The 14,786-nt window shown below is 38.8% G+C and overlaps 1 protein-coding gene across 6 annotated transcripts in view; it reads right to left on the bottom strand.

Annotated features, from left to right (window-relative positions):
• AKAP11 (A-kinase anchoring protein 11) overlaps window positions 1-14,786 on the bottom strand; it is a 50,353-nt gene that overhangs the window by 34,943 nt on the left and 624 nt on the right. The window contains exons 1-4 of one of the 6 annotated variants that reach the window (XM_058684227.1): window positions 14,670-14,775; window positions 13,331-13,443; window positions 7,665-7,766; window positions 2,116-2,225 (exon numbers count right to left, since the gene is read on the bottom strand). In XM_058684227.1, the coding sequence (XP_058540210.1) occupies window positions 2,116-2,175 (60 nt within the window). In that variant the 5' untranslated portion in view covers window positions 2,176-2,225; window positions 7,665-7,766; window positions 13,331-13,443; window positions 14,670-14,775. Of the gene's footprint in view, window positions 1-2,115; window positions 2,226-3,682; window positions 3,810-7,664; window positions 7,767-13,330; window positions 13,444-14,669; window positions 14,776-14,786 lie in introns of those variants that run through there. The other 5 variants (XM_058684230.1, XM_058684242.1, XM_058684221.1 and 2 more) reach the window with 5 other exon arrangements.

The raw sequence follows: 14,786 nt of genomic DNA, 5'->3' as shown, positions 1-14,786 counted from the left end.
AGTGAGTTAGTTAAGCATCTGACTGGCTCAGATCATGATCTCACAGTTTGTGAGTTGGAGCCCCGCATCGGCTTCTGTGCTGACAGCTGAGCCTGGAGCCTGCTTCGGATTCTGTGTCTCCCTCTTTCTCTGCCCCTCCCCGCCTCATGCTCTGTGTCTTTCTCTCTCTCTCTCTCTCTCAAAAATAAATAATAAACATTTCAAAAAGTTAAAAAAAATAAAAGAGTTCTAGCTAATAAATGTAAAAGGAATGATAACATTAGGAAAATCATCATTTCGCAGCTTCCAGGAAATAAGATTCTGGAAAGGGTCATCAAGGATGCCAAATAGACAAAAGGTTGCTGGAAAAAACAAGATACTTGCACACAGCCATGTATCACCCTCATAGATTATTTGATAACTAGAAAATATACTTTTAAAATGGACAGTTCTGGCAGAGTGATTACCTTCATCAACTGATCAATTTTTGTATCACTGATCACACGAAAACCTGAAATTCTGTCCTCACATCATTCTATAAATTATTCTTGCCAAAAATGTTTAACCTGAATCTAATCAAGCATTTACACCTAACTTCTAGAATCTATGAAATGGAGAAAAAAGAGGAATAAGTTAAATACCACTGTGAGATAACAACCAGACAGATCCAAAATGTGGGACATTGTACAAGAAACTGGTCCAGTCTGTTCAAGAAGTCAGTCTTGAATTTTAATAAATCAAAAAAAAAAAAAAAAAAAAAAAAAGAGGGGAAACTCTCAGACCAAAAGTAACATAAATAAGTCATAATTATCGAGTGCAACTTAAGGCCTAGAAGCCTAGACTGAATCCAAAATGGGGGTAGGGAGGACTGCAAAAGAGATTTCAAGGATAATAAAGGAAATCTGAGTACATCTGGATATTGGATAGTAGGGAATTATACTGAATTTTCTTGAATGTGATCCTTGCACTACTTTTATACAATAACTGTATTATTGTTATGTGGGAGGATACTGTGATCCCTGGGAGAAGCACACTCAAGTATTCAGGAGTGAAGAGACATTAAGACCATAACTTTCAAGTTGGTTCTGCCACAAAGTAGACACGTGCGTGTACACACACACAAACACACACACACACACACACACACACACAGAGTAAATAAAACAAAATACAACTGACCCTTGAACAACATGGTTTGAATTGCATGGGTACACTTACATGTGGATTTTTTTCAATGAACATGGTACGATACTGTGTATGTATTTTCTCCTCCTTATGATTTTCTTAATATTTCCTTTTCTCTAGAATTTACTTTAAGAACACAGAATATAATACATATACAAAATATGGGTCAATCAACTGTTTAAGTTATTGTTAAGGCTTCACATCAAGAGTAGGCTGTTAGTGGTTAAGTTTCTGGGGAACCAAAATTTGTACATGATTTCTGACTGCACAGGGGTTGATGCTCCTAACTCTGACATTGTTCAATGTTTACTTTATTAACAACTGTTGAATATGGTTGATTCATATGAAAGTTTATGTGTAGGTGTGCTATGAATTTAACTCTTCTTTATGCTTGAAATTTTTCATAATAAAATGTTAGGGGAAAAAAAGGTCAAGAAATGGAAGAGTAACCAAACTGTCTTAAGAGGAAAAAAGAGGGTTCTTCCACCAACTACAAACAAAGGATCAGGAATCATATTTATTTTGCTCACTACTGATTATCCAATACCTAGCACAGCGCCTGGAATATAATAAACACTCAAATTTACATTTGCTGAATGGATGAGTAAATGGTAATATTTTGGGGCAAAGGTAAAGGTACGTAAGAAAACTTATAGCTGATGTTTACATTGCTAAAAGATGGAAGACTTGAGAAAATAAAAAACAGAAAACTATCTGTTGAGAAGAAATGGGGAGGCATTGCAATCTCTGGGAAATAAAGTTGACTGTCTCCATTACCTCATAACACTATTTTCATATATGCCAATTCTGCAAGATTTTAATATTACTAATTACAATATTGAGATTCGTTTAAAAATAAGAATATCATACAGCTGCTTAACGAGATCTTAAAAAGTGATCAACATTTTTATTAAAACTATCACTAAAAGAAATCTAACACAGTGAACTTACTTTTCTGACAGATGCTCTAGTCTTCACGTGACTGTTTCTCGAAGTCTGGACGGCTGCCATAACTATATTGCTTTTCTGTGTAATCAATGAAGAATTAGTCCATAAAACACCTAAAGAAAACACATTAAAAGAAAACTACTGATTTCAGCGATTCAGGCAAGCATTTTGTCCTAAAATAAGGTCTTTAAATTCAGTCATTTAAAAAAATTAAAACATAAAACAAAAATTCTGAGACATAAACAATTATTATAAAGTAGTTTACCCTTATTTAGTCAATCTCACTGCCTTTGTGAGGTTTTTTTTTTTGTTTTTTTATTTTTGTGTTTTTACAAATAAGAAAATACTTGAAAGTCTTAATAAGAAGTGTTTAGAAAACCTTTTAAAATCTAAAATAGTGAAGATTACAAAAAAATCCGAGCCTTCTTGCCTCCCAAAAGTCACTCTAATCCTACAGCAACCGTGAATGTGTGAATGTTTTTTACACCTTCTTATTTCTTGGGTAGAAATATTTGATAATATACAAATGAGAATATGAAATCTGTGTAGATAAAATAAAATCACATAAACAATAACAAATTCCTTATTTAGCCATCTTAACAGCATACCAATGACTAGAGTTAAAAAAAAATCCAAGTTAAATGATTAAGAGTACTTACAACACGTGTATACACATACACACACACACACACACACACACACACACACACACACCCCTCTTGGAAGAAACTCTGAAACTAAAGGACTTAAACTTTTTATCAATGTTTTAAGGCAGTACCTTTGAGAGTTTTGAATTAACCATTCAAAATTCACATCTGACCACACAGTACCTTGTTCATTTAAAATCTACTCGGACTCGATATTATGGATACAGGGGAGAATAAAGCAATATGGCCCTTGGGTTCAGAGCGTTGGAAGAAAAACATTTTATTATAGTAAAGAATGAGAATAGGAAGTGAATTCTAAATCATTAAATAACTAAAAAATTTGAATCCATAAAGATTTAAGAAATGGTTAGTTTCAACCAAACTGGCCTTACCAAGAATTAACCTAGTTGAGGTTTTCAAGGCATCCGATTAATGTAAGTTTACACTATGAAAAGATTTATACCCAAAATCAAACATCAACTAGTTTCCATCAGAACTGCAAAAAAAAAAAAACCCTAAATTTCAGTGGAGTTCTAATTTTATACTCTTTCACCGTAGAGATAAAACCAAAGTGTGTATGCATGCGCATAGATTCTAAATTTTTTTATTTATTTAGAGAGAGAGGGTGCGCAAGTGGGGGAGGGGTAGAGAGAGAGGGAGAAAGAGAATCTCCCAATCCGGGACTCGAACCCACAAACCATGAGATCATGATCTGAGCCAAAATCCCACGCTTAACCAACTTAGCCACCCAGGTGCGTCCAGGTTCTAATTTCTAATAAAGAATTATGATGCTATTCTATTCTGAACTAGGATAAATCCTAGTGGTCTCTTTAATAATAAAATGTGACTAATGACTAGAATTGAAGTAGGACTGTGAGAAAGGCAAGGGAGGTCTCAACAGTACAAGATAAAGAGCAACATACCAGGACTCAGAAGAGTACCATTTGTGTCCTTGTTCTTCCTCTCATTAGCTTGGTTTCCTCCAGGTAAATTGAAGTATCTTTGGATCTGTTTCCTCAATGCACATATCAACTTACTTACTGGAGAAGTTTATTGTAAGAATGAAATGGAAAATAATTTATAGGAGGCATTTTGGAAACTATAAATAATAGTTAAAAGAAAAATTAAAATATTTACTTACAGGCCAAAATGATCAAGGGGGCCAAATTCTCAAAACAAGGTATAAACATAAAAGTTTATGTGGCCAAGGCAAGACAATAATCCATTTTACTCCTCTTTACCCATAGAGTTCTCTTCAACTGCCAGAAACCCTCAGAGGCAAAGGGGCTTGCCTTAAGTACCATATAAAATACAAAGGCCAACACAAGGGTTCCAGAAAAGGAAAATTCTCAAACATGGCGCCTGAGTCAACTAGCATCTTTCTGGTGGGCAAAAGTGTAATGCAAATCTAAACTCTGAAAATATTCCTGTGCTATGATACAACAATTCTACTTTTGGGAACTCATCAAAGAAAACAATGATCCTAGAGCATCTAGGATCCTAGCGAGAGCTTCTAAGGCTCCAAGTGCTTTACTAAGAGATTTACATGAAGATCTCATTTAATCCTTAGGACTGGTATAGTACTACTCCAGTTTTACAATGAGAAAAACTGAGGCAAGGACGAGTTAAGCAACTCGTGCAGGCCCACACAGTAAGCAGGAGAGCTGAGATTCAAATCCAAACCATCAAACTCTAGCACCCCAGGTCTTAACCAGTATAAATGTTTGAAAAGGTGTTCAAACACCAGTGTTAAGGTCTGAAAAGGTATTCAAACACACTTTATACTGGAGAGAAATAAGAAGCACTCTAGATGCCAGACAGGAGAGTGACTGAGTAACTGAGATGCATTCCCTGTTGATGCAATCATGTTAAAAATAACATTGAAGGGGGTGCCTGGATGGCTCAGTTGGTTAAGCATCTGACTTCGGCTCAGGTCATGATCCCCCAGTTCACGGGTTCAAGCCCCACATCAGACTCTGCTGACAGCTCAGAGCCTGCTCTGGATTTTTCTGTCTCCCTCTCTGCCACTCTCTCTCTCAAAAATAAACATTAAAAACAACAAAAGTGTAAAAAAAACCACATCTCTTCCTAAATAACTACAACACTGAAAGACAGAGGAACAGCGCACAAGGCATCTTCCCCTTCTCTGACTCCTGAAAGGGCGGAGTTGGGGAAAGAGATGGGAAAAAGCAATCACCTTTGCAGCTGCTAACCAAAGTCAATAATGAGCAAAGATTACACATTCAGGAAAGAAGGTGACTGGTTATCTAGATGAGCCGCTTACCGGAAGGTGCTGTGACATGCCAGGCCCCTGACAAGGAGGTTGGGGGAGGCCAGGGTGCTCTGAGACAACATCCCGGATTTGACACCTCTAATTACCCCAGTGCTCTACCTACAATACTCCTGAATAGCAGACTGGGGCAGAACACTCTTTTCACAGTGCAGTACTAAAGCAAATAGAATCCAGTATTTAACAGACCTATGAAGGAACATTAAAAACATAAAATAAAAAAGTAAAAATACACTAAAGACAAAAAAAAAAAAAAAAAAGCCCAGACAAATATAATCATGTCACCCAAAACCCATATAATCTATTTTCAGACCACTACCTCAGAATTTATGTTAATAAAAAAGAAACTGTATTTAGTTCTGTATCTTCACTCATTTTCTGAACCCTACTCCATCTCTTTGTGTTTAACGTAACACATGAGTAAAATATTATCTCACAAAGGGAAAAATCTATCAGAGAATAATCTTTGCAACAGCCTATCCAAGTGAATCCAACGCGAGACAGTGTGACTCATACCTCTGGTAAAGCAAAGAAAAAAAAATGTATCTTTGGAAATGATGTGAAGACAGATGGGGGGAAAAGCAACAGAGCACGGTTTCTTCACCACCTTATATATTTCGAGGGAATGCAGTTTTAGCCAGATTTCACAAGAGGAGCAAAACTACAGTGTTTTCCCCTAAACACCTTTGTGTTATGATGATAAACTTTTCACTGAATGCTTTTTTGATTTGTGTCCTATCACAGGTAAATAAACAAGAGTCCTAAGCAGGGAATAAAACAAAGTGTGTTTCTCTACAAAGAAATTAGAGTGATCCAGATCATTTTTTGAAAGCAGATCAGAGAGAAGAAAGTACAGACAGACAGGGCAGACAACTGAAAAGTAAGCTGCTACAGCTCACTGAGGACACAGGATATAAAGACAATACCATCAAATAATCAAAATCCCCTCAGAAGCAACCGAAAGGCAGAATGGATATTGCTAAAGACATCGGAACACCGAGGGAATCTTAAGAAATATCACAGAATACAAACACATGAAAGCATTGGAAAACAATTATGAAGAATATAGAAAACACACATATGGGGCACTTTGAATAAATTACACTTATCTTAGGATCCTGTGATTCCCCTTCTTAAAATTTATCCTACATACACACTTGCACAAAATTCATAAATATATATGTGAAAGAATAGTCACTAAAACAAAAAAAAAACTAAAAATAATCTAGAAGCCCATCAATTCAAATAAATTATACTGCATTCGTATGACTGATTTTTACCAGCTGTTAGAATTAGATGAATACACACTGATGTGACAGCATTACCACAAAATATTAAGGGGAAAAGCAAATTGCAGAACAGTGTAAACAGTACGCTCTTCACTTGTCATTAAAAAAAAAATTACATGAGCCAACTCTGTGTGTATATTTGTATAGGCCTCGGAAATACCATAATGGATATAGACTAAACTCATGATAGTGGTCATTCATGACAACTGGGACTTTTTTTTAATGTTATGAAATGTCACATACCTATAATATGGGAAGATGATACACTGTTAAGTAAAATAAGTTTCCACATGTTCACAGTATCCCATTTTTGGGTAAAATCTGTATAACTGCACATGTGTTATTTGTATATGAGACATAAAAGAGAACATGTACTAGATGAGTACATTGTTTTTTTACCTAAGTAGACGCAATTATGCTGGTTTTATTCTTCTGGATGTACAGAAGTTCTTTTATAATCAGAAAATAAGTACTTCCCACGTCTTTCCTCCTCTCCTCTGGCCTAAGAAATTTTCAAGTTGGCATCATCTATTTCCTGACCTTTTTATAGCATGAGTTACCCAAGCCAAGGAGTCTCTGAAACCCCTTCCTTGTCTTCTATCAACACTCTCGTCCTATCTTGACTCTCTTCCTATGGCACTGGTTCTCAAACTTCAGCACAGGTGTGGATCAGCTTATTTCTAACCCGTTCCACCCCGGAAGATCCAGATTCAGGAGATCTACATGGAATCCTGAAATCTATACCTTTAACAAGTACCCTCTGTGATTTCTAAATGAGAACACTTCTGTCTCTCTAGGTACTACATTAGTCTCCTTCTCTAAATTTTTTTCACAACTTGTTACTCAAACGCTAATATTTCTAACCTTCATCCTTGTCCTTTGTGGTATTCAGTCTACCTAGTTTTCCAAGGATATTCAATCTCTACCTCTGATTTTAACTGTGCAAATAAGTCCCTAATGTCTACCTTCAGTTCAACTCCTGTACCTGTGTTTCAGTTCCTTGGGTCCAATTTTCTATTCAATACTTCTAACTAAATATCCCAGTTACTCCAAAATTGGTACGTCCAAAAACTGAATAAAACTTTCTCTCTAAACAATTTCTCTCCGTAGAGCCAGTAAACCAACTGAGCCAGCAGGCTAAGCTGGAAACTGGCTTTTCCCTCAATCCCTATAGACTACCACATCTAGTCAGTCACCAAATCCTGACCTGTCACCCTCCTAAGCTTCCCTCAAACCTGCCCTCTTTTCCATCAGCTAAACTGTCATTTACTCTTCATGCATCAGTTGAAGGACCTCCCTCCTTGAGGAAGACTTGGCTCATCTTACCAATCCTTCCTTGCCCAAACAGTAGCCACCACCTCTGTGCTCTCCCAAGGTGGGTTGTCCCAGTCCATTTTTTTTTTCCTGCTTCCTTCCTTTTGTGAATTTCTGGAGGACAAAAATGTTTTATTGTATTTATATTCTAACACAGAAGGCAAATCAAACATCTGCTGAATAAATAAAAAGTCTTTGATGAGGCAAGTATACCTTCAAATGTTTCAATGGGTACTTCTACATTTAATGAATCATTATCAGCTTCCAGTAATTTCTAATTTTACAATATTTGATAACACAGTAAATGCTCCAAAAACACGTGCTGGCCAAATTCCAAATGGCCAAGTGTTAAAATTAATATTCTGTTAAATATAAATACAACAAAGTGGGGCAAAAAATATGTGAAACATTAGTTTTCAAACATTAGGCAACAGGTAACCCAAGCTTTTGACTGCCAAAAGAAGGGAAACACTGGCCGCTGCCTACTTTCAGGTCACAGCACAGACAGGAGAAAGCCAAGTGTTCTGATGGTCTCAGCAAGTTGCAGAGGCAGAGATGAGAGTCTGGGAAGGCCAAGGTGTCTAGAACGCTCAGGGTACAGCACTGGAGAGAGAGCTCACAAAGACTGAGAGCATCAGAGAGTTGCAGATGGGTTCTTCTAGGGACCCTGGTCAAATACTGACCTATGCCAAGTGTCAGAGGTTGGGGAAATAACCACCAAACAGCAGCAGGCCAAACAATACCTGGAGCCAGACAGGGTTTGGAATAATCTGCACCCCCACCAACCGAAGTGGAAAAAAAGCTGTGTAATATATCAGGCAATGGATGGGCTCCTCAGACGGAATTTACCTTAGCTGGGGGACTAAGGGAGCACTACAGTGAGGCTTTTCTGCAGGCGCACTAACAAAACTCAAAAGCAAGCCTCAAAACAATCTGACAGATTCCAAACAACCTAACCATGAACCCCAACTAAACCCAACACTTAAAAAATACAACAAAACTGAAAAAAAAAACCACACACACACACAACAAAATCGAGCAAGCAATAGCATAAACCTGAACGACCAGCACACAGTCAAAAATTACCCGTGGAGGAGAAAAATATGACCCATAAGCAGGAGGAAAGAAGGAAAGTAGTGCAGACCCAGAAATGACAAATGGAAGGACAAATGGAACGAACAGAAAAGATGTCAAAATTATACTACGAGCATGTTCCATATACTCAAAAGGGAAGAGGAAAACATGATCATAAGGAGAGAACAGAAAATATAAGAGACCCAAACCAAACCTCTAGAGTTAAAAATAAATCTAAAATAAAACCATACTGGGTGCAACCAACAGCAGATTAAACACTGCAACAGAAAGTGAACTTCAAGACACAGCAAAAGAAGCAATCAAAACTGAAGCACAGAGAGAAGCCTACAAACAAACAAGGCAGCATCAGTGACTCACTGTGAAAGGTGAGTAACTGGAATCCCCAAAAAGGTGGGGGACAGGAGTAATCTATGAAGATAAAATGGCTCAGAATTTCCAAAAGTTGATGAAAACCATAAACTGACAGATACAAGAGAGATCGACGAATCCTAAGAAAAATGAACATAAAGAAAACCACACCAAGGTACATCATAACCCAGTTTCTGAACACTAGGGATAGAGAATTCTTAAAAGCAACCAGAGAGAAAAGTATATATTACACAAAGAGGAACAAAGAAAGACAGCAGACTTCTTGTCAGAAACTATGCAGAGCCATAAATAAAACTGAGCAACATCTAAAAAAATGTGTCAACTGAGATATCTATACCCACAGAAAGTATCTTTTAAAAATTAAGGCAAAATAAGTTTATTTGAGCTAAAAAAAAAAAAAAAAAAAAAAAAAAAAAAAAAAAAAAAGCTGTGAGAACTCACCACCCGCCAACCATCAGTAGAATAAAGGTTAAAAGAAATTCTATGGGCAAAAAACAAAAAACAATACCAGATAGAAGTCTGAATCTAAACAACAAGTTTAGAATGCCTGAAAGGGTAAATATGAGGGTAATATAAAAGCTTTTTCAGAGCTATTTTCTTTTTGTTTAATCCCTTAAAAAAAAACTATTTAAACTAAAAGTGATAACAATGTATGAATGGGGTTTACAACATACACAAGTAAAATGCGTTACAAAATAAAACAGAGTGTGGCGGGCTGGAGTTAGAAAAATGCTGTTCCTTCAGTATACAAAAAGTGATACTGATGAGTTAAAGTTATCTTGTAAACCCCAGAGCAACCATTAAAAACAAAACAATAACACCTGACAGGCCAACAGTGGCATTAGGGTGAAATATCTCTCCTTTCTGCAAAAATCAGGAAGCTAAGGCTAATCTTCACAAGATTCTCTAAGAGTGCAATTACATAATATATGTAAAAACAGTACCTGATATAGCAGGAATTGATATAGTGGGAATTCAAACGTTTGCTTCTTTCTTAGGAACAGACTTGCAGTTTAGCTTATAATATCTAAAAATACCACGGCTATCAATTACTATTTTGTTTTTCCTTTCAAAACAATAATCAATCATATAAAAAGACCTAATTTGTGTTTGACCTAAATGATTATCTATTAAGATATTTGCTTCTCTAATTTCCTGCACACCAACAATAAATACAGCTAAAAATAAAAACTAAAATCTTCAGGCTGTGCTTTCAGTGTGAATACACAGCTTAGAAGTTGAAGCAATATTCTTAATCTTCTACATAACCCCCATCTACACGATTATTTTAACAAAAAATATGTTCAGAATTTTAACCTAGGAAAACATTTCTCTTTATCAGTGACATCTATTCTGCCATGACTCAAAGAATTATATTGGTGAAAAGACATTTAAGTAGCTCTTGCAAATAGTGATAAAGCTCCACCCTAACCCACCAGTAGCAGAAATGAGTGAATGGATCTGCTTTGCAAATGGCCCAGGCATTCTAAAAGCCTGTGCAGAACCTATTAACCGATAGGATATATCAAGCATTAAAAAAAAAAAGAATGTGAAAGATAATTTTAAGGTTTCAAGCTTGGGGATGTGGAAGAAAAGTGGAGCCTTTGCCAATTACAGGGTAACCAGAAGACAGTGTTTATGTCAATGTTAATATCCAAAGTCACCTAAAATATATACATTTAGTTGGGGAGGTCAGAACTAGTGATGTTACTACAGGAGTCATCTATATATACAGAGCTTGAAAGCTGATCCTAGAGACTGGGAAAGAACAGAGAAGATCAAGAAAGAATCTTAGGGGGCAACCATGATAAAAGGTTGCCGGGCAGGTAAACAAAGAACCACAAACAAGTGGCAGTTTGAAAAGGAGGCAAGGTAGAGATTTAGAAAAATTTAGTGTCACTGGAGTCAAGAGACAGTTTTATGTCTAGAGTGGTCAGCATTAAACTTATACTAAACTCCTGATGGTAGAAATGATACTCCTTTCATCTCTGAATGCTGCAGGAGTCCATATCGTGGCACCTGCCACACAGAATGCACTTAGTAATCATACCACATCCTTACACTGTGCCAGTGAGGTACTGCTTAATTGCTGTTGAACAGAACTCACATTTCTCACAACAGAAGTTGCTGTTAATATACCCATCTTACATACAGAGAGACTGAGGCACGAAGCATTTACATAATTTGCCTTCATTCAGAAACCTAGAAGAATCCATCCTGAAAGAGACCATTACTGGGAGCGAGTTCAATGCAGTACTAGAGGGGAAAATGCCAACTGCAGGATGTTAATGGACACCAGAGGTTCCCGTCATTCCTCTCTGTCCATCCCCTCTTTATTCGAGAACTTGTGGTACTCAGTCTAAGAAAGTACAAACTGTGAGACGCACCTAAGTCTCCTCCTCATCCATTTACCCATTCTCCTCTTCGCCGGTCCTCAGCCAACTGGACTACGAGTCCATACTCGACCCACAGGATTATCCGTCTAGAAATTTAGAATTAAGAGATGCAGATACTCGTTGAGACTCATGCTACAAAAGCAAAGTGAGTCTGGTGTTGGCACCACAGCAAACCAAAGTTTCATGCAAGCCAAAGTCAGGGGGAAGCAGAAACCAAGAGCCTTAAAGAGAGCCAATCGAAAAGGAATTGCTTCAAAAGACATAATAGCGTCCAGAGTGCCAAAGAACAGAGGAGCAGACACAGAAGACCACGTGTTCCCAGAGAAAAACTGGAAGAGTAACTGTCTGAAGATTTTCTAGTTCCCAGGACCCTAAGTCGGACTTCATGCAATGGGCTTCAGAAGCAACCTACCAAATGTGTTGACAAATATTTTTTTATTTATTTATTTTGAGAGAGACAGAGACAGTGCCAGTAGGGGAGGAGCAGAGAGAGAGGGAGAGAGAGAGAATCCCAAGCAGGATCCGCACTGCCAGAGCACAGCCCAAACTCTTTCTATCTTGCCTCACTTTCATTCTAGTTCCATCCAATCTGTTCCAGACCACCACACCATTTATTTACCTTACTTTTTCCCATGAAACATTCTCAGATTAAGCCAAAAGTGTTAACCTTTCTCCTTTTAACCTGTTCAGTTTCTAATCTATTCATTTCAAACATCTTTCCTCTAGTAAGTATTTAACAACAAAATGAACTTTCATATGCAAAGATGAGTGGCAGCATGAAGGCATTCGAATCTGCTTGGTCTGCTTCTGAACTGATATAGTATTTTTCTTTTCCTTTCCCAAATTTACCAGTTGGTACAGCCTTAAGTCAAGCCCGAGCTAAGTGTAGATCACTTCCTGGACTCGTTCCACTTTCATTCCCTCCAAATGACTGACTCTATTACTAAAATGCAGGCCACTTGACAGAAAAAGGACAAATTTGGCTTGCCTAAATAATTACCCTACCCAAAACTACTTCAATTATTTTTCAAAGGAAAGACAAAACAAATATCTACATCCTAAAAGCTAGAAACCCTTACCAAAAGGTTATAAAGACTAGGGAAAAAAAATTATTTTTCTGTCCTTGAAAACCAGTTTGCCAAGAGGAATGGGAGGTCTTTTAAAATCTAGACCAGTCTCGGGGCGCCTGGGTGGCTCCATCGGTTAAGCGTCCGACTTCGGCTCAGGTCATGATCTCTCAGTTTGTGAGTTTGAGCCCGCGACTGGCTCTGTGCTGACAGCTAGGAGCCTGGAGCCTGCTTCCCATCCTGTGTCCCCCCGCTCCCCCCTGTCTCTCGGCCCCTCCCTTGCTCATGCTCTGTCTCTCTCTGTCTCTCAATAATAAATAAATGTTTTAAAAAAATGAAACAATAAAATAAAATCTAGACCAGTCTCTTTTGCCCATTAAGTTTTTCACATTTTCTCCAAGCATGGAACAGAACTCCACTGCCGATTTACAAGTGGAAATTTCCCTAAAAATGACCAAAATATATCATCTGATTTGATCTGATTTCTTTTTCCAGACAGTATGTTCCTGGAATTAAAAAATAAATAAATAAATAAGTGTACTATCCTTCTTCCAATCTCTAAAGGTAAAGGAGATTCTTCAGATTCTAGATTTATCCTAGGAATTTAGAAGCTAAAGCTCTCACTGTGGTTCAGGGTCTTCAGGAGGTCCCCTATCCTCAACAACCGAGAAATATCACTAGCCCAGGAGTATACCTGTAGGCCCTCAGCAATAGTGCAGTTACTTAGGTATATACACTAATCACTAGTTACCAGTTCAGCCTGGGAATCCGTTTTTCTGACTGCCTTACATTCTTTGATCTCTCATAAACCGAGCTGTTACAGCCACAACCAACAGTGAAATTCCCGGTCAACCCTGGGTATTTCTGCCAAAAAGAACATAAGAAAGTAAGAAAAACCATGTTACTACTTGAAAAGACTAGGTGTTTAAAAAGATGCGTTAAATTGCACTATTTTAACTGACACTAATCGTGCTGGGAACTGTGCTGTCATTTACTCTAAAATCATAAACAAGACACTAAAATCACCTCTGCATTACTGAGTACCTTATATTTTGAATACTCTGTATTTTCTAAACATTTCCCTGACATTTAAAAATCACTATGAATCAATGGAACATCCCTAACAAGGTGGCAAGAAGCTAAGAAAAGTTTATATTTTGCAAGGGACTGAATAATTATGATGCTGAAAAGAGAACCAAAAATTTTAACTCTGGTTTGCACTAATACCATCAGGTATGTGTCAGCTGTATTTCTCATCCTGAACATCTTAAGCCTAAACCACTTCCAGTTTAATAAGGTTTTAGAGGAGAGGGAAAGCAGAACTGTTACCAAGCTGTACCACGGTAGTGGTTTAGATTCTACTGCCACTGCCATTTTACCAACGTTTTTTAATACTTCGGTCACATCTACCTATTTTTGTGTAAAGCGAGGTAGGTGCCTGGAATTATAAAAGTACACCAAATCCATTCGCAATATGGATGGCCAGCATTTAAACCATCAACAAACAGCCTCGGAGAAATTTTGACAGCAAATCCAAACATCAACACTCCGAGGAGCTGCTTGACGCCTTCCGTTTCTGTCACAAGACTTAGGTTGCGCCTGGTTCCAACGCTCGGAGGTTCTGACAGTGAAGGATGCTGCTCGGGGACAAAGTGCAACGTCCTCCTCCTCCGGTATACGCTCCTGTGCGCGCACTACGAACACAAACTAAGCACACGCACCGCTACGCACCGAAAAGACCCGGCTCGGAAGACCATTCTGGGGATGGAAACTGAACCTGTCATTCAAAGGGGCTGCATGCAACTCGGCCCCCACGCTCCGGACCCAGAAGACCCGTCTCGAGCCCGAGGATGTCCCCTCCCCCCGAGGCCCGGTGCCGTGGGATTCCTCCCTCCGTCCCGCTCCTCCCGCTCTCCTCCCACCGCCGAGCGAAGGCGCAACTCTGGGCAGCCCCGCAATCAGAGCAGGGACTGCAGGCAGAGAGGCTGGGGCGCCCGAGCCGGGCCGCCCCATCCACCGCGGCCCCGCACCACGCCGCCACCCCGGCCAACGCGCGGCTTTTGCTGCGGGCGGCTCCGCACCCGCCTCACCTGGGGGCCGCAGCCTCCGCAGCTCACAGGCATGTCACCGGCCCGCAACGACCAGTCGCGCGAGCCGCCGAGCAGGCGGGCGCCCCCTCCCGCACCAGCCCCCGGCCCTCCCCCCCT

Source organism: Neofelis nebulosa, chromosome 1, assembly GCF_028018385.1.
Source record: "Neofelis nebulosa isolate mNeoNeb1 chromosome 1, mNeoNeb1.pri, whole genome shotgun sequence".
In the NCBI taxonomy this organism is placed as follows: domain Eukaryota; kingdom Metazoa; phylum Chordata; class Mammalia; order Carnivora; family Felidae; genus Neofelis; species Neofelis nebulosa.
This window is presented reverse-complemented; position numbering and strand designations above follow the sequence as displayed.